General features: G+C 37.6%; 1 protein-coding gene across 2 annotated transcripts in view; it reads right to left on the bottom strand.

The window, feature by feature from the left end:
- Positions 1-20,392, bottom strand: part of CNTLN (centlein) — a 391,924-nt gene that overhangs the window by 134,751 nt on the left and 236,781 nt on the right. For both annotated transcript variants that reach the window (XM_030920397.1, XM_030920398.1), the window contains exon 13: positions 14,584-14,684. In XM_030920397.1, coding sequence (XP_030776257.1) covers positions 14,584-14,684 — 101 coding nt within the window. The remainder of the gene's footprint in view (positions 1-14,583; positions 14,685-20,392) is intronic.

Genomic DNA, 20,392 nt, shown 5'->3' with positions numbered 1-20,392 from the left:
CCAGCTAATAGACTCATGAGCAAGAACTAAATGTTTATTACTGCATGCTAGTGAGATTTTGTGGTTGTTTATTCTGCAGCAAAAGCTGATAGGATACAGAAATTGGTAATTTTAAGTGGGGTGCTGCTATGAGAAAAAACTAAATTATGTGGCATTGATTTTGGGACTAGGTGGAAGGCGGCAAAATATATGTTACAGGATGCTGAGAAAATGGTGACCCATGTTATGTCATTACAAAACATTTAGAAAACTGCCACCTGGCATAACCTGGAAGGCAAAAAATGTACCTAATAACCTAATAAATTTTACACTGAGTGAGGAGGTGTCAGCGCAGATTGCTGATAGTATGAGTTTGGTTATTGCTGGCTGCACTTGACTAGCTACTCTAAGAAAGATCCGAGCTCAGAAAGGCACTGGCCATTGAAATATGGGAAGTGTATAAGTTCCAGTACTTTTAGAGTTGGAAAATGAAATTGCTTGTCACCATATCAAAGGAGTGGACACTGAATCATTGTCAGCATAAAGACCAAATCTCAGATGTTGACATTAAAACATGGCTCAGGATTTGGCTGTCATGCCTGTTGCTAATAATTTGTGAAAGGAATAATGCAAGGCCTAGTAGACTCTGGGTAAAGGCCTAAAATACTCCCCCAGTCCTCCATAGAAACTAACACTGACAGTATGAATTGTTGTTGGTTGTATTTAATAAGAAGACTTGCTTCAGCCAAAGAAATCTCGGGTGGAGGTTACAGTGTGCCAGTTCCAAACACAGGCAAAACAAGCTCTTCATGTTTATATTTGTTGCGTTGTGTTCAAGAATCAGACACATGGGGCGGAAGTGGACTTGACTTGCAGCCTGAAACAGAGCTGGACCAGAAAACCTGCAGCAGTAAGAGCTGCTTCAGCCAACACACAGACCTACATGCAATAAATAAATACTTGCTATTGTTTATGAAAGAGTTTTCCCATTTGCTTGTTTCTTGCATTGTCTGATACACAAGCCCTCAACTTTCAATGACAAACATGATAAGAAACGGTTTTGTGAACATACTCATGCACCTGTGACTCAGTAAAGACTGAGCAATCTAGCTCCTGGCCAAACCTTACATGTGATTCATCAGGCCTGACCATAGGTAATTACCAAGGTTTTACCTGGCACACCTCATGGGGCAAAGCTGCCCTCCTCAACCAGACTTGTTGTAGGTCAATGGACTGCAGTCTCTGAAGGGAGTTACACTCAAGGACACAGGTTCCCCTGGTCAAGGACACTAGTTTCCCCGGCCAATCACACTCTTAAACATATCTGTATCTCTACCACAGATGTCTTGATATGGAGGCATTTTTATTGGGGGCCTTTGGCTGAGGTTTGCTTAGGTGTCTCTGCAGAAACCTCCTTAGAAGACTGGGAGGAGGCAGTAAACTTGAAGATATTTGTCCTCATTCTGACTTTATACTTTTCCTCTCCCAACCATCCTCCCACACCCTCCCCCCATGCCTCAGGTCTATCAAATGGCAAGAACCTTTTGTTTGAGGATCCACTGGCAGTGAGACAACCCTCATTTCTATGTTGATCGACTTGACCCGTGGGGGAAAATAAAATATGGGGAGCTGGCACTTTCTCCCCTTTAGCCTCTTGCTTAAACTATCTCAGTGATTAATTAAAGGTGGCTGTAACTTTCATTTTGGTTTGTTCTCTTAGAGCAGCTATTCATACACCTGGCATTTTGGCTCTCTCCAGTTCAGCTAAGCTCTTGACAGAGGTATTGTGGGATTGTATTCAAGACTCATTATACTATAAATTGCAATTTTCAGTAAAGAGAAATTTAGCATGGTAGGGGCTTAATGTATTCATTTGGGAAGCCTAGAGGAGACTGAACTCATTTGAGGGAAAAGGCACTGACTTTTTTTGGATGACATGCTTAACTTTTAAGATACTTGTAAAAGCAGCCAGAAGGAAACAGGTGTCAGAAAACAGGAAATATACATTTGGAACATGGAAAGAGTTTTGGGATTTAATCCAGAGAAAACATGTTCAATAAAAAGAAAAGTAAGTTAGAGGGACCAGATTTTCCCTTCTATATGGAGCAACTAAAAACTAGAAAAAAATGTATGAAAAATGCTTTTTAGATATTGGGCATCAGACAATGTCATCCCTGGAGAGGGCAACAAATAAGGTGAGTTCTATGATTATCCCAGCTTACTACTTACAGAGAGCTTCCAAGCTACAGCACAGAAACAGGAAACCTAAATGGAGTCCAGTAATCTTCCTAAATTAAGGAGACATACCCTGGGTTCCAGTGAGGTCAAGGGAGCCAGATTTTGCAGAGCAAAGTGTCATAGAGGAGAGATCTACTCAGATACAGGAAGAGCTCTGAAGATCTACAGACCTGAGGACCTTGTCTTCAGCCAGGTACTAATCAGCACATGCATTTAAGGAAACTACCCAAGTATAAGAGAAAAACAAAACAAAACAAAACATCCAAAAGGATTAGAGAAAACTTAGAGGAAACAAACTGCAAACCTCATACAGTTGTAGTGGTAGTTTACGCTCTGACTAGCCAAGGGATAAAAGGGGGGCACATTATATAAAGGTGAACAAAGTAAGAATGACAGCAGAATTCTTATCAGAAACAATTCACACCAGAAGATAGTGGAGTAATTAACTGCTAAAGAAAAAAAAAATCTGTCAATGTAGCATTCTATACTTACTGAAAATACCTTTCAAAAGGAAGAAAAAATAGGAATATTTTTTCAGGTGTATGACAGCTGAAAGAATTTCACTACCAGCAGATGTGCACTCTAAGAAATATTAAAGGAAGTCCTTCAGGCAGAAAGAAGATAACACCAGACGGAAATACGGATCTACAGAAAGGAATGAAGAGCAGCAGAAATGGTTCTCAGCAAAAAACACAGAGAACAACCAGGCCTGGTAGTTCCAACACTCTCTGCTGAAGCCAGACAACAATTTGAAACCCTGGGTCACCCCTTCTAGAATAGAAAACACTCTGTAGTTGGTGGAGCAAAGTGCACATTTAACAAAATACAGATTTTGAATCCAAATTGAAAAAGAAAAGCCACAAAGGAAGAAAATAACTTACCAAAAATCTGAATTTAATAAAATACAAGCTCAGAAAAGAAATAGTAAAACATCCAAAAATAAGAATTTGAAGCATTAAACTGAGAACAACAAGAATAACAAAGAACATTATTAGAGATTAAAAAGAAATGTAAGAAAGAACAAAAGAAGGCCGGGCGCAGTGGGGCTCCCACCTGTAATCCCAGCACTTTGGGAGGTCAAGGCAGGCAGATCACGAGGTCAGATCGAGATCATCCTGACCAACGTGGTGAAACCCTGTCTCTACTAACAAAATACAAAAATTAGCTGGGCGTGGTGGTGCATGCTTGTGATTCTAGCTACGTGGGAGGCTGAGGCAGGAGAATTGCTTGAACCAGGGAGTCGGAGGTTGCAATGAGCCAAGATCGTGCCACTGTGTTCCAGCCTGGTGACAGAGCGAGACTCCATCTCAAAAAAAGAATAAAAGAAAAATAAAACATGGCTAAAAATTGAATTACTGATGAAGGAAGGTCTTGAGATAAACTGAATGCAGAAGAAAAAGACAAAAGATTAAAGAATTGTTAAGAAAATAGATATGAAGGCCAGACCAAAAAAAAAAAAAAAAAATCTAACATAAAGACAACTTCCTTGAATTAGAGTATAAAAAGTGGAATAGAAAAGTATGCAAAAATACATGCAAAAGAGAAATCCTTGGAACAAAGTTATATTTTAAATGCATAGGTATTTCAGGAAAATGTGATCTAGAACAAATTATATTGACATATTCTATTTAAGTTTTTGAATATCAAGTTGAAAAAAGTAAATTTTCAGGCATCCACTTAGCAAAGGCAAGCCATATCCACAGCAGAGGGTGATAAAGGGGAGGTTGGGGCAATCAGACACCTCTCCGTAACACATCCTCACAGCAACCACCGATTCTATAAATGAGTAACATCTAGAAAGTTCTAAGGAAAAAAGGGTGTAACCCAATAAAATTATACCCAGCCCATTTAATCCCTGTTGAATCATATTCTCAAACATCTAGGTTCTTACAAATATGGCTATTTTCATACCTTCTTGAAAATATTTTTTTTTTTTTTTTTTTGAGACAGAGTCTTGCTCTTTCACCCAGGCTGGGGTGAAGTGGCTCCCAGGCTGCAATGCAATGACACAAGATCAGCTCACTGCAACCTCTGCCCCCTGGGTTCAAGGAACTATCCGGTCTCAGACTCCTAGATAGCTGGGATTACAGGTGCACACCACTATGCCTGGCTAATTTTTGTATTTTTAGTAGAGATGGGGTTTTGCCATGTTGGCCAGGCTGGTCTCGAACTCCTGACCTCAGATGATCCACCTGCCTCGGCCTCCCAAAGTGCTAGGATTACACACGTGAGCCACCTCGCCTAGTAATACTTCCAATTTTATCTGGCTAACCAAGAAATATACGAAAATAAACAATTCATATATAGAAAAGCCATGGCTTTTAAAAATGTGATGAGTACTGAATTCATTATATAGAGAGACAAGACTTTAAAGCTGAGGAAATTATTCTTGTAATATATAAAGTTATAGACTTTGGTAAAATTTTTACAAAGAAATTGAGTGAACAAAACTCAAGATGTGGAGGAAACAAAAAACTTTTACAAACAAGTTTTGTAAAAATGCTGGGTTTTCCATCTTGCATAGCAAGGTGCTAATTTCTTTTTGTAACCTCTCTTTTAATCTTAAAGAAATTAATTCTTTTGAAGCAGAGAAAACATTTATTTAAAGTTTAACACCTCATTTACATTTACTTGTTAGAGATAAAATTTTTTAATATTATCATATAACCATCTCTTAATGGCCAGATACAGAGAAGACTAGATGGGTAGATTAATTATATAAAAAGAGTGTCATATTTTTGAAAAAGAGATTTACATTTATTATATTTATTTGGAGCCAACTAAATGAAGAGAAACAGAAGTAAATGTATTCTTTCTTACTGCTTGAATGTAAGTATGTATAATTTTTCAAAAAACAATAAAGTCATTGATTTTGAAAAGTAAACCAAGGATAAAGTCTTAGCAAACCCTAATTATTAAGAGGTAAATGAAAAGATGCTCCACTGAAAGAGACAGGAAGATAACAGCAAGAGTAGGACGTAAAATATGACAATGTGATTCAGAAGTTGATAAAGAGATAAGCTTGAAATATGATGAAAATTAAAGGTGTTAAATGGAGGGGTTCAAATATTGGCCTTAACCAGTAACCTGAGTGTGAGCAGTTGGAGCAACAAGAGTAACTGGGACAAAAGCCAAATGAGGGGTATATGAAAATTAATTATTAAGTATAAATTGTCAAAACTTGCTACATTCTACAGTGGTTAGAATGTAGCAAGTTAAACAACAAAAAATCCTGTCATATCAATCTTTAATTTTTCTAATCAGGTACTGAAGTTACATATGAAATACAGTTATCTTGACTTTAATAAAGAGATAATCCTCTTGCAATCTGAGCAGTGAGACATTCCCCATTACTGGCCATATTTAAGCTAGCTGTCAGGGAGGTTGCAGATCTGAAGACCTCCAGGTTTCCTTCTAACTCTAAGATTTCGATTCCAGGAAAACAGATGAGAGTTAAATGATTTCCCAAAAAATGTAATGCCTAACCAAAATGTTAGTGAATTATTGATATTGAGCATAACACTACAGTACCTACAAAACTGTAAACAAACAAAACTAGGAAAACTTTATCAACGAATAATAAACATGAGTACCATTTATCCTTATAAAATATCTCTAGAATTTTTGTATGTGGGGACATGGTAGATGTATCTATAGGGTAGATGACATGTGAAACACACAGCCAATGCATAATAATCATAGCAGGGCAAATGGGGCATCCATCACCTCAAGCACTTAACTTTTACATTACAGACAATCCAACAATTAACTTATTTTTTAATACAGTCACCCTGTCATGCTAGCAAATACCAGGTCTTATTTGTTCTTTCCAACTTTTTTTTTTTGTAATCCATTAATTATTCCCATTTCCTCCAACTACCCTTCCCAGGCTCTGGTGACCATCCTTCTACTCTCTAAATCCACGAGTTCAATTGTTTTATTTTTTAGCTCCCACCAATAAGTGAGAACATGTAAAGTTTGTCTTTCTGTACCTGGCTTATTTCACTTAACACAATGACCTCCAATTTCATTCATGTTGTTGCAAATGACAGGATTTCAATTCTTTTATGGCTGAATAGTACACCATTGTGTGTTTGTACCACATTTGTTTTATCCATTCATCTGTTGATGAACATTTGGGTTGCTTCCAAATTTTGGCTATTATGAATAATGCTGCAATAAACATGGAAATGCAGGTATCTCTTCAATATACTGATTTCCTTTCTTTTGGGTACATACCTAGCAGTGTGATAGCTAGATCATATCACAGTTCTATTTCCATTTTTTTTTTTTTTTTTTTTTTTTTCCTACCTGAGATGGAGTCTCACTCTGTCATCCAGGCTGGAGTGCAATGGCACAATCTTGGCTCACTGCAACCTCCGACTCCTGGGTTCAAGTGATTCTCCTGTCTCAGCCTCCAAAGTAACTGGGATTACAGGTATGTGCGCCACCACACCCCTCTAATTTTGTATTTTTTGGAGAGAAGGAGATTCACCATGCTGGCCAGGCTGATCTCAAACTCCTGACCTCAAGTGATCCACCCATCTCAGCCTCCCAAAGTGTGGGATTATAGGTGTGAGCCACTGCACCCAGCCTATTTCTAATTGTTTGAGTCACTTCCAAACTGTTCTCCATAGTAGTTGTACTAATTTACATTCCTACCAACAAGGGAACAACAATGAGAGTTCCCTTTTTACCCACATCTTTATCAGCATTTGTTATTGCCTGTCTTGTGGATAAGAGCCATTCAGGTTGGGATGAGATGGTATCTCATTTTAGTTTTGATTTTTATCTCTGATGATCAATAATGTTGAGCATATTTCCATATATCTATTTGCAAATGGTATGTCTTCTTTTGAGAAAAGTCTACTCATAGCTTTGGCCCATTTTTTAATAGGATTATTAAATTTTTTTCTACAGAGTAGTTTTTAGCTGCTTATATATTCTGGTTATTAATCCTTTGTTAGATGGGTGGTTTGCAAATACTGTCTCCCACTCTGTGGGTTGTCTCTTTGATTTGTTGATTGTTCCCTTGCTGTCCAGAAGCTTTTCAGCTTGATGTAATCCCATGTGTCCATTTTTGCTTTGGTTGCCTGTGCTTGTAGGATATTACTCAAAAGATCCTTGCTCAGTCCAACATCCTGGAGACTTTTCCCAATGTTTTCTTTTAGTAGTTTCATAGTTTGAAGTCTGAGATTTAAGTGTTTAATCCATTGTGATTTAATTTTTGTATATGGCAAGAGATAGGGGACTAGTTTCATTCTTATGCCCATGGATATCTAGTTTTCCCAGCAGAATTTATTGAAGAGACTGTCCTTTTCCCAATGTATGTTCTTGGCAACTCCGTCAACAATTAGTTTATATGGATGTTCGAATATATTTCTAGGTTGTCTGTGAGGTTCCATTGGTCTATGTGTCAATTTTCATGCTGTTTTAGTTACTACAGCTTTATAGTACAATTTAATTTAAGAAATGTGATTCCTCTAGTTTTGTTCTTTTTGCTTACAATAGCTTTGGCTATTCTGGGTCTCTTTTATTCTATATAAATTTTAGGATTGTTTTTTCTGTTTCTGTGAAGAATGACATTGGTATTTTTATAGGGCTTGCACTGAAGCTGTAGATTGCTTTAGGTAATATGGCCATTTTAACAATATTGATTTTTACAATCCATTAAGAGGGGATGTTTTTCCATTTTTTTGTGCCCTCTTCAATTTCTTTCATCAATGTTCTGTAGTTTTCATTGTAGGAAGATTTTTCACTTCTCTGGTCAAATCCTAGGTACTGAGTTTTATGTGTAGCTACTGCAAACTGAATTAGCTTTCTTGGTTTCTTTTTCAGATTATTTGCCGTTGGCATATAGAAATGATACTGATTTTTGTAGGTTAATTTTGTATCCTCCAACTTCACTGAATTTGTTTATCTTTTCTAATAGTTTTTTATGGAATTTTAAGTTTTTCCAAATACAAGATCATATCATTGGCAAATAAAGATAATTTGACTTCTTCCTAATTTGGATGCCCTTTCTTTCTCTTGTGTGACTGCCCTAAGTAGGACATGCAGTACTATGCTGAACAATAGTGGTGACAGTAGGCATTGTGGTCATGTTCCAAATCTTAAAGGAAAAGCTTTCAGTTTTTCCTGATTCAGTATGATACCAGCTATGCCTTTTATTATCCTGATATATGTTTGTTCCAATAAACCAGTTTTTACAGAGATTATCTCATGAAAAGAATGTTGAATTTTACTGAATGCTTTTTCAGGACTAATTGAAATGATCATATGGTTTTTGTCCTTCATTCTGTTGATAATATGTATCACATTGATTAATGTGCAAATGTTGAACCATCCTGGCAACCCTTGGATAAATCCCACTTGGTCATGATGACTGATTTTTTAATGTGTTGTTGAATTCAGCTTGCTAGTATCTTGCAGAGGATTTTTGCATCAACATTCATCAGGGATATTTAACTATAGTTTCCTTTTTTTTTTTTATGTGTCTTTGTCTGGTTTCAGTATCAAGGTAATACTGGCCTTGTAGAATGAGTTTGAAAGTATTCCCTCCTCTTCTACCTTTTGGAATAGTCTGAGTAGGATTGGAATTCTTCTTTAAATGTTTGGTAGAATTCAGCATTGAAGTCACCAGGTCCCGGTTGTTTCTTTGCTGGGGGGCTTTGTATTATGGCATCAATCTCATTATTTATTATTGTTCTGTTCAGGTTTTGGATTTCTTCATGGTTCAATAATCTTAGTAGGTTGTATGTGTATAAGACTTTATTCATTTCTTCTAGATTTTCCAATTTATTGGCATATAGTTGATATGTATTTGGCATATATTTGGTGATAGTAGCCACTAACAATGCTTTAAATTTCTGCAGTATCTGTTGTAATGTCTACTTTTTCACATCTGATATTTATTTGTGTTCTCTTTTTCTTAGGCTGGTTAAAGGTTTGTAAATTTTGTTTAGCTTTTTGATAAACCAACTTTTAGTTTTAATGATGTTTTCATATTGTTTTATTCATTTTAATTTCATTTATCTCTGCTCTGATCTTTATTATTTCTTTTCTTCTACTAATTTTGGGTTTGATTTGCTCTAGCTTTTCTAGTTCTTCAAGATGCATTGTTAAGTTATTTGAAATTTTTCTTCTTCTTTGACGTAAACATTTGTAGCTATAAACTTCCCTCTCAGTACTGCTTTTGCTGTATCCCATAGGTTCCGGTATGTTGTGCTTCCATTATCATTTGTTTCAAGAAATTTTTAAATTTCCTCCTTAATTTCTTCATTGACACATGGGTCATTCAGGAGCACATTGTTTAATTTCCATGTGTCTGCAGAACTTCCAAAATGTTTCATGTTATTGATTACTAGTGCTATTCCATTGTTGTCAGAGAAGATGCTCAGTATTATTTCAATTTTTTTTTTAATGTTTTAAGACTTGTTTTGTGGCCTAACACATGGCCTATCCTCAAGAATGATCCAGTGTGCTGGGGAGAAGAATGTGTACTCTGCAGCCATTGGATGAAATGTTCTGTAAATATTAGCTCCATTTGGTCTACAGTACAAATTAATTCCAATGTTTGTTGATTTTCTGTCTGGAAGATCTGTCCAAAGCTGAAAGTGGGATACTAAAGCCTCCAGCTATTATTGAATTAGGGTCTATATTTCTCTTTAGCTCTAATAATATTTGCTTTATATATCTGGGTACTACACTGTTGGGTAAATATATATTTACAACTATGATATCCTCTTACTAAATTGACACCTTTATCATTATGTAATGACCTTTGTCTCTTACAGTTTTTGCTTGAAATCTATTTGGTCTGATATAAGTATAGCTACTCCTGCTCTTCTTTGGTTTGTACTGGCATGGAGTGTCTTTTTCCATTTATTTTCAGTCTATATGTCTCTTTATAGATGAAGCATTTCTTGTATACAACAGAGAGTGGCTCTGATTTTTATATCCTTTCAGCTACTTTATGTATTTTGATTAGAGAGTTTAGTCCATTCACATTCAGTGTTATTACCAATAAGTAAGGACTTACTCCTGCCATTTTGTTATTGGTTCCCTGGTTATTTTGTGGTCTTCTTTTCCTTCCTTCATTCCTTATTGTTTTCCTTGTAGTGAAGGTGATTTTCTCTTACCTTCTTCTCCTACAATAAAAGATTATTTTATTTCTTCCTTTTTATTTTTTGTGTAGCCATTGTATAGTTTGCGATTTGAGGTTACAATGAATGTTGCAAATACTATCTTATAACCCATTATTTTAATTGGATTAACTACACTGCTTGCATAAACAAACAAGCAAAAAGAAAACTGATAAAAATTATATAACTTTGTTCAGCCTCTTTTTAACTTTTTATTGTTTGTATCTTGTTGTACTATGTCTTGAAAACTTTGTATAGTTATTTTTTGATTGGCTCATCTTTAAGTCTTTCTACTTAAGAGTAGTTTGTATACTGCTGCTATGGGATTACAATATTGTATGTCATACTGTGTACTTACTATTGCCAGTGAGTTTTGTACCTTCAGATGATTTCTTATTACTAATATCCTTTTTCTGATTGAAGTATTCCATTTATGACTTCTTATAGGATAGGTATGGTGTTGATGAAATCTCCAGCTTTTGTTTGTCTGTCAAAGCACTTCTCCTTATTCCAGGGCAAAAGTTAGTTGTTGTGTTTTCCTTCAGCACTCTAAGTATGTCATGCCACTATCTCCTAGCCTGTAAAGTTTCCACTGAAAAGTCTGCTGCCAGCATATTGAAGCTCCACTGTATGTTATTTGTTTCCTTTCTCTTGCTGCTTTTAGGATCCTTTCTTTATCCTTGCCCTCGGGAGCTTGTTCAATGCCTTCAGGTTGTCTTTTTTGGGTGAAACCTGCTTGGTGTTCTACAACTTTCTCATAGTTGAATACTGTTATCTTTTGCTACGTTTGAAAAGTTCTCTGTTATTTTCCCTTTGAATAAACTTTGTACTCCTGTCTTTCACTAACTCCTCTTTAAGGCCAATAAGTCCTAGATTCTCCCTTTTGAGGCTATTTTAATAATCTTGTAGGCATGCTTCATTGTTTTTTATTCTTTTGTCTCCTCTGACTGTTCTGTTTTTTTTTTTTTTTTTTTTGAAATGGAGTCTCACTCTGTCACCAGGCTGGAGTGCAGTGGTGCGATCTTGGCTTATAGCAACCTACGCCTCCCGGGGTCAAGCTATTCCCCTGCCTCAGCCTCCCAAGTAGATGGGATCACAAGCATGTACCACCATGCCTGGCTAATGTTTATATTTTTAGTAGAGACAGGGTTCCACCATATTGGCCAGGCTCATCTTGAATTCCTGACCTTAGGTGATGCTCCCACCTCAGTCTCCTAAAGTGCTGGGATTACAGGCATGAGCCACCACATCTGCCCTGACTGTGTATTTTCAAATAGCCTGACTTCAAGCTCACTAATACCTTCTTCTGCTTGATCAATTCTGCTATGAGGCGACCCCAATGCATTTTTCATTCCATAATTTCTGCTCAATTCTTTTTTATTTTTTCAATCACTTTTAATTTCTCCGATAGAATTCTGAAATCCTTCTTCATGTTATCTTGAATTTCTTTGAGTTTCCTCAAAACTAAAAAAAAAAAATTTGGAATTCTCTGTCTGAAAGACTACATGTCTCTGTTTCTGCAGTATTGATCCCAGGTACCTTATTTAGTTTGTTTGATGAAGTCATGTTTTCTTGGTGTTTTTCATATTTCTATAAGGAACTGCTCAAGACTGAGTAACAAAAGAAAGAGATTTAACTGACTCACAGCTCAGCATGGCTGGGGAGGCCTCTGGAAACAACAATCTGGAAGGTGAAGGGGAAGCAAGGCACCTTCTTCACAAGGCGGCAGGAAGGAGAAGTGCCAAGGGAAGAGGGAAAAGGTGCCTTACAAAACCATTAGATTTCATGAGAACTCACTCACTATCATGAGAACAGCATGGGGGAAACCACCCCCATGATTCAATTACCTCCACCTGGTCTCTCCTTTGACATGTGGAGATTATGGGGATTATCATTCAAGATGAGTTTGGCTTGGGGACACAAAGCGCAACCTATAACTTGGATAGCCTTGATCTTCAGATGTTTGCTGGTGTCTGGGAATTCCAAAGTTAGATATTTATTTTAGTCTTTGCAGTCTGGGCTTGTTTATACCCAATCTTCTTGAGAAGATGGGTACAAAGATGCTGGGGCAGTAGGATTGATTCAGCCCAAAACTTCCACGTATTTGAAAGGACTTGGGTGTTATGATCTAGTCCATATCTGCATTAGTGGGCACCCCAAGCCCAGTAACACTGGGGTTCTTGAAGACTTCTAGAACTACTTCCTGGGCAGTCTTGGATAAGATCTTGAAGAATTCTCTGGATTACCAGGCAGAGAGTCTTGTTCTCTTTCCTTTCTCCCAAACAGAGTCTATCTCTCTTTGCTGAGCCTTCTGGAGCTGGGGATGGCGTGACAAATGCACCCCTGTGGCCATGACCACTGGGACTATGCTGGGTCAGAACTGACAGCAGTATATCCCTGAGTCTCACACAAGGCCCACTGTAACCACTATCTGGCTACCACCTATGTTTGCTCAAAGCCCTAGGGCTCTGCAAAGAGCAGATTGTGAAGCCAGTCAGACTTGTGTCATTCCCTTCAGGGTAGCAGGATTCCTCAGGCCCTGGGTGGGTCCAGAGATGCCATCTAGGAGCCAGGGAGTAGAGTAAAAAAACCTTAGAAATCCACCTGGTGTTCTAGTCTACTGCAGCTGAGCTGGCACTCAAACCACCAGACACAGTCCTTCCCACTCCTCCCTTCCCTTTCTGTAGGCAAAACAGTCTCTCCCTGTGATCACCACCACAGTCCTGTAGGGAACACTACCAGGCCACTGCCAATGTTCCTTAAGGCCCAAGGGCTCTTCAGTCAGCTTGTCACAAATGCTGCCAGGCCTGAGACTCACCTTTCAGGGCAGTGGGCTTCCCTCTGGCCCAGAGCAGGTCTAGAAATGCCAACTAAGAGCCAAGGCCTGGAATCAATGACCCCACAAGCTGCTTGGTGTTCTATCTCATTGTGGATGAGCTGGTACCTAAGGTGCAAGACAAATTACCCTTTACTTTTCCCTCTGCTTTTCTCATGCAGGTGTTTCTCACTACAGCCACCACAGCTGGGGATGCACTGGGTTTCACCTGAATCCAGCACATCTCAGATTCTCCGCCAAAACCCACAGTGTACCATCTGGGTATTGCTGCTGGTTATTTACAGCCCAAGTGCTCTTCAATCAGTAGGTAATAGATCCTGCCAGGACTGCATCCTTGCCTTTAAGGCACCATGTTTGCTTCTAGCCCAGGATGTGTCCAGAAATGTCATCCAGGAGCTAGGGCCTAGAATAAGGGTCTTATAAATCTAACTAGTGCCGTATACTACTGTGGCTGAGCTGGTGTCCAAGATGCAAGACAAAGACTACTCTTTCTTCTCTCCTCCTCAAGCAGATAGAAGGGGTTCCTTTCAGAGCCATGAGCTGTGCTGCCTAGGGTTGGGAGAGCAGTGGCACAAATACCCCATGAGCTGCCCTGGCTGGTGTCTCAGTAGGTCACATGCCACCCAAGTCCACTGGCTCTCAGCCCAACTCAGCAGTAGGGCTTGCCTAGGAGTTGAAGTCATTGTGGCCTAGACTATCTTTTAAGTTTATATAGAGCTCCAGAATCCTGTGGTGACGAGGCTTGCCTGAGCTCAGGTTCCAACCACTGAGATGGGTGATTGTCCTCTGGACAGGTCTGGTCTAAATGCTCTTTCTGTGGGCGGGCATCAGATACATTCGGCCTGGTTTTGCTCTCTGCTATGACAGGGCAAGACTGAGTTCAATGCAAAGTCCAACAGTCACCGCATTCTCCCTCCCCCAAGTGCACAATTCTCTCTCCATGTCACATGGCCACTGCCAGGAGATCAGGGAAGGGTGGCATTGGTAATTTACGACTGTCTTTCCTACCCTCTTTAGTGCCTCTTTCGGCCATTTGAAGTTAAAACCAGGTACTGTGAGTGCTCACCTGATTTCTGATTCTTATGTATGTGTTTTTTTGTGTGTGTAGATAGTTGTTAAATTTGGAGTTCCCACAGGGTAAAGTCTTCTATTTGGCCATCTTGCTGTGCCTTCTCCCTAGATTTTTAAATAAATTATAAAGCTGACTTTTAGATGTTCTATTTATTTAATTTTCTCATGATGAAAATATTAGCGAGTTATCAATGAATAAAGTGTTGGAAAAAGGAATAAAAAGGGTAATATTCTTAAAAGAAATTGAAACTAAAATATCAAGAATTAGATTATTTTACAATTCCTCTGTTAAGTATTTATTTTCTGAAAATTTACCTTCTCTTCTCTCTGCCACACATCTATTCAATTCTTGTATTGCTTCCTTATCAATAGATATATGTACTTTAAGTTCATCTAATTCTTCTTCAAGATTCATCCTGTGAAAAAGCAATAAACATTTACTTAAAACCATATTGTTTTATTTAAAAAACGATATATCAAACATATATATTTAAATACATTCTAAATAATATATCAAACCAAGTCAGTAAAGATATTTTAAAGTATATAAAATGGAGAATAGTGAAATGAAAGCAAAAAATACATCAATAATATTCACAGCCTGGGCACGGTGGCTCATACCTGTAATTCCAGCATTTTAGAAAGCCAAGGCAAGAGGATCACTTGAGACCAGAAGTTCAAGACCAGCCTGGGTAACACAGAGAGACCCTGTCTTTACAATAACAACAACAACAACAACAACTAGCCCATCACGGTTATGCACACCTATAGTCCCAGCTACTTGGGATGCTGAGGCAGTAGGATTGATTCAGCCCAAGACTTCAAGGTTACAGTAAGCTGTAATTTCACTGCTGTACTACAGACTGGGCAAAAGATTGAGCCCTTGTCTCCATAAAATAAAAAAAAAATAATATGCACAAATCCTAAAAATTACAATTGAATTTACTGAGGACCTAGAAAATCAAATACTTTAAGTAAGTTATTTCCGTTAACTTTATCTCAATAAACATGCTAAATACTTAAAATACAGACTATATAATTTAAAAAATTATGTATTGAATTGCTCAACCACTTCTTGGTTGTTTTTAGACAAAGTCTCACTCCGTCACCCAGGCTGAAGTGCAGTGGCACAATCACGGCTTACTGCAGCCCCTACCTCCCAGGCTAAGGTGATCCTCCCACTTCAGCCTCCCAAGTAGCTGAGAGTACAGGTGTGTGCCACCATGCCCAGCTAATTTTTTGTACAGTCAGGGTTTTACCAAGTTGCATAGGCTGAACTACTGGACTCAAGCGACCTATTCATCTTGGCCTCCCAAAATGCTGGGATCACAGGCATGAGCCACCACACCCGCCCTGCTCAGCCACATCCTAACACACAGATATTCTAGGCAAAATAGTAATGAAAAATGTTAATACATAACACTGAAAACAAGAATGGTAAATTCCTAGATGCCAAATAAAGGCAAAAAGACTTCCCAGTAAAACAGAACTGAGCTACCATGGTGAGTATTTGACCAGGATCAAACACTGCCCATGGGGACCTCAGAATGTGAGACCTGAGTAGGGATGGTGTATTAGTCTATTTTCACTTTGCTATGAAAAAAACCTCCTGAGACTAGGTAATTTATAAAGAAAAGAGGTTCAATTGACCACAGTTCCACAGGCTGTACAGGAAGCATGGCTGAGGAGGCCTCATGAAACTTACATTCATGGCAGAAGGGGAACGGGAAGCAGGCATGTCTTACATGGCTAGAGCAGGAGGAAGAGAGTACAGGTGGAGGTGCTACACACTTTTAAACAACCAGATCTTACGAGAACTCACTCATTATCACCGGAACAGCAAGGGGGAAGTCCACCCACATGATCCAGTCACTTCTCACCAGATCCCTCCTCCACCGCTGGGGATTACAATGCGACATGAAATTTGGGTGGGGACACAAATCCAAACCATATCAGATGGACATTTAGACCCATGGCCCTACCTGGCTAACAGACAAAAATGAGCTAACTACATTAAACTGGGAGAGAACAATCTGCTGATTGAAAACCTGAATATCTGGTTAGAGTTTCATTAAAATAGTTCTCCAGCCCTAGTATGGGGGACAGGACAGAGTCAACCACACGATATCAGAATCCCAAGCCAAAATCAATAGGTTCAAAACTGAGCCATATAATTTGCAGAAACATGAACAATCAAAAATAATATAAAAACTGGACATATGGCCAGAGTATCCTAGAGGGTTCAGGAAGACACCATCATCCCTAAAGGGAGGCTTTCCACACCTAAGAAAATGTATGGGAGAAAAGACACTACAGAAAATAGTTCTCAAGTCAAGCGTGGAGACAATAATAAGTATATAAATAAGTTCAAAGCCATGAATGACAATCTAAATATCTCACGGCCCAAAATGGGATAATGTACACAATAAAATAGAGATAACAGAACAATCAAAATTACTTTCACTATTAGAGTTTTTAAAATGTTTTTAAAAAGATAAACAAGTGATAAACATATGTTAAAAAAGAACAGGGGTTTATAAAACAGAAAACAGATAAAAAGAATCAAATAATATATCTAAAAATACGAAATAAAGCAATGAAAATTGATAATAATAACATAATACCATAAATTTAAACTCAATGGATGGGTTCAACAGCAAGTAGAAAAAGCTAATGGAAATTGATAAAACAGAAGACAGCAGAAGGAAAACAGTAGAGGTATACAAAGTATGTTGGAATAAGAAGTACAGAAAGCATTTAACAGAAATTATTCAAGGAGAGAACTGAAAGACTGGGGAAGGAGTATAGATGGGAGATGACAGTCAAAATATTAATACTTCAGGATTTGACAACTGATGAAGAGATGAATTAACAGATTGAAACAGCATCAAAAAATGGCAAGGAGAGTAAATAAAACTGTTCACACTTAGAAATATCATAGTGAAACTTCAGGACACCAAAGAGAGACAATCTTTAAATCAACCAGATTGAGAAGAAAACATTTCTAACAACTAAAGGTCTCTACAATAACAGCAGTTATCCTATCAACAAGAAAAGTCAGAAGGAAAATAATTAATATCTTTTACATGCCAAGGTTTACTACTCATAGATCCTAGATGAAGAAATCATTAATATATTTTAAGAAGAAAATAAACACAAAAGCAAGGTATAGAACAAAATAAGCAGTGATGAAGAAAGACACTAACAAATATATACAAGGAATTAAATAAACGTTTATTAGCTAAAGCAATCATAACACTATCTGAATGAAGACAGAGCTAAAACAAGGTAGAAGTAACATTCTCAACAACAAAATGATATTGGATTGTCAAAGAGATCAGAGTTAAACATTTTAAGGTCGTTGTATTGTAGGAGGATACAGCTAGTGATAAACTTTAGACTTTGTCAAAAAAATGATGTATGTTATAATTTCAAGAATAATTATTTAAAGAATGAAAAACAAATATAAAAAATAAAAATTAGAGGAGGTCAGAAGAGAAATGAAAAAAAAACTGCATCAAATCAAAGGCAAGAAAGTCATTTTTAAAAAGGAGCGTAAGTCAAAACCACAATGAGATACCATCTCACGCCAGTTAGAATGGGGATCATTAAAAAGTCGGGAAACAACAGATGCTGGAGAGGATGTGGAGAAATAGGAATGTTCTTATACTGTTGGTGGAAGTATAAATTAGTTCAACCATTGTGGAAGACAGCGTGACCATTCCTCAAGGATCTAGAACCAGAAGTACCAGTTGACCCAGCAATCCCATCACTGGGTATATATCCAAAGGATTATAAAACATTCTACTATAAAGATACATGCATATGTATGTTTATTGCAGCACTGGTTCACAATAGCAAAGCCTTGGAACCAACCCATATGCCCATCAGTGATAGACTAAATAAAGAAAATGTGGCATATATACACCATGGAATACTATGCAGCCATAAAAAAAAAGGATGAGTTCATGTCCTTTGCAGGGACATGGATGAAGCTGGACACCACCATTCTTAGCAAACTAACACAAGAACAGAAAACCAAATACCGCATTTTCTCACTCATAAGTGGGAGCTGAACAATGAACATATAGACATAGAAAGGGGAACATCACACACTGGGGCCTGTTGGGGGATGGGGAACTAGGGGAGGGATAGCATTAGTAGAAATACTTAATGTAGACGATGGGTTGATGGGTGCAGCAAACCACCACGGCACGTGTATACCTATGTAACAAACTTGCACATTCTGCACATGTATCCCAGAACTTAAAGTATAATTTAAAAAAACAGGAGCATAAGAAAATAAAATGTACAGGAAAAAATTAAAAATAAAGATAGTCATTACACAATGATCAAATGAATGATTTACCAGGAAAATAAATTAGTTCTAGACTTTTATGTACTCAACAACTGAGTTGTTGTAATCATTGGTATAATTAACAATGAAGAGTTATTTAAAGTAAAAATTAGGTAGTCTCTCCTTCCCCTCACTCAGTATGCTTCTTGGAAAAAAAATAATGTTTATACTTTGACGTGTATACTTTCATTTTTTGTTCATATATTATAAACACCAATTCACACACATAAGGATTTTAAAAACTGGGATCTTATGATATATATTGGCAGCTTCCCAGGTCCATTACAGATTGATAGGAGGAACACATACACATGCACACACATACACTCAACCACACAATGATTAAGCTTGGATTAGGGTCCTGATTTGTTATTTAAGAACGTGGAACATACTGAAGCAAGATGGCCCCACAAAGAAAAAGCAGGTGTAACTTAACTCACCTTAGTTTTCCTTGGCTCTCAGATCACTAAGCCAACAGAACGTAATGATACAGTTGTTGGAAAAGTTATTTCCTGCTTCTTAAAAGATACTTTACACTTACAGCTTGTTTCTTTTGGAAAGAACACACACAGTCCCTACTTTTAATAAGTATATATAGACATCAGGGACCACCTTGTTCTTAAGTCAAACTAAGCACCAGCAAACCACATCTTAGTGGGTGTTTGCGGGAGGAGCTGACAGAGGCAGAGCCCTGGTACCCCTGACCAGGATGAGCACTGGCTATCTACTGACTCTGATTTACTATTCACTTACACTGGTGTTTCTTATACTGTGGCATGAGGACCACAATTTAAAATTTATTTCTTACTGGACAAATGATAGGAAACAACTGTATGCAGACACTGGACAACAGGCAGCACAGAACTGTAATCCCTGAGAGAAAGTAAATAAATAGAGACCTTAATGATAACTCGATTTCTGCCTGGAAGCACCTTCCAGACAGGGAGAAGGGTCCCAAGAAGAACATGACAGTCTCACTGAGTTGAAACAAGAGACTAGAGTTTAGGAAGTCTAAAACAGCCAGAATTTGTGAGGCATACTACCCAGTGAGGAGGAATCTACAGTGGAAAAGAGCTAAAGAAATCTGCATAAGAATTCCTTTGAGTATGTGGCTAATCTTTTTTTAATTTTTTTGCATCATAGTATGAAACACAAAGCCAGGCAAAGAACAACAGGAGCTATAAACAGAATATTCCCAGAATATTTCCCACACAGGATTGGGATACATTTGAGTTGTGACCAGTCAGAGAAGACAGAATCTTAGTTGAACATCAGAGGCATTTAATAGAGAACACAGAAGGGTCATTCTAATGAGTAGAGAGATAAACAAGCCTCTAGTAAATGATACTCTAAACCTGTGCTAAAAAAGTGTTTTAAAAAACTGAAAATATTTAAACTGAGATTTTAACTCACCTCTCTCAGTAATTGATGGGAAAAGTGGACAGACATAAGTAAGTATACAGAACATCTGAAAAACACTATCAAAAAGCTTTACCTAACTGAATGTTTACAAAATACTCCATACCCAAGAACAGCAAAACAAACATTCTTTTCAAGTGCCATGGAACATTCACCAAGATAAGACTACATGCTGGGCCATAAAACAATTCTCAATAAAGCTAAAAGCATTTTAAAATTATGCAAAGCATCTTCTATGACCACAATAGAATAATAAAATTAAAAATAAATACTAGGAGGATGTCTGCAAAATCCAAAAATATTTGAAAGTAAAGAACCTATTTCTGACCAAGAGGCTCTGCTTAACCA

This window comes from Rhinopithecus roxellana, chromosome 16 (assembly GCF_007565055.1).
Source record: "Rhinopithecus roxellana isolate Shanxi Qingling chromosome 16, ASM756505v1, whole genome shotgun sequence".
Lineage (NCBI taxonomy): Eukaryota > Metazoa > Chordata > Mammalia > Primates > Cercopithecidae > Rhinopithecus > Rhinopithecus roxellana.
This window is presented reverse-complemented; position numbering and strand designations above follow the sequence as displayed.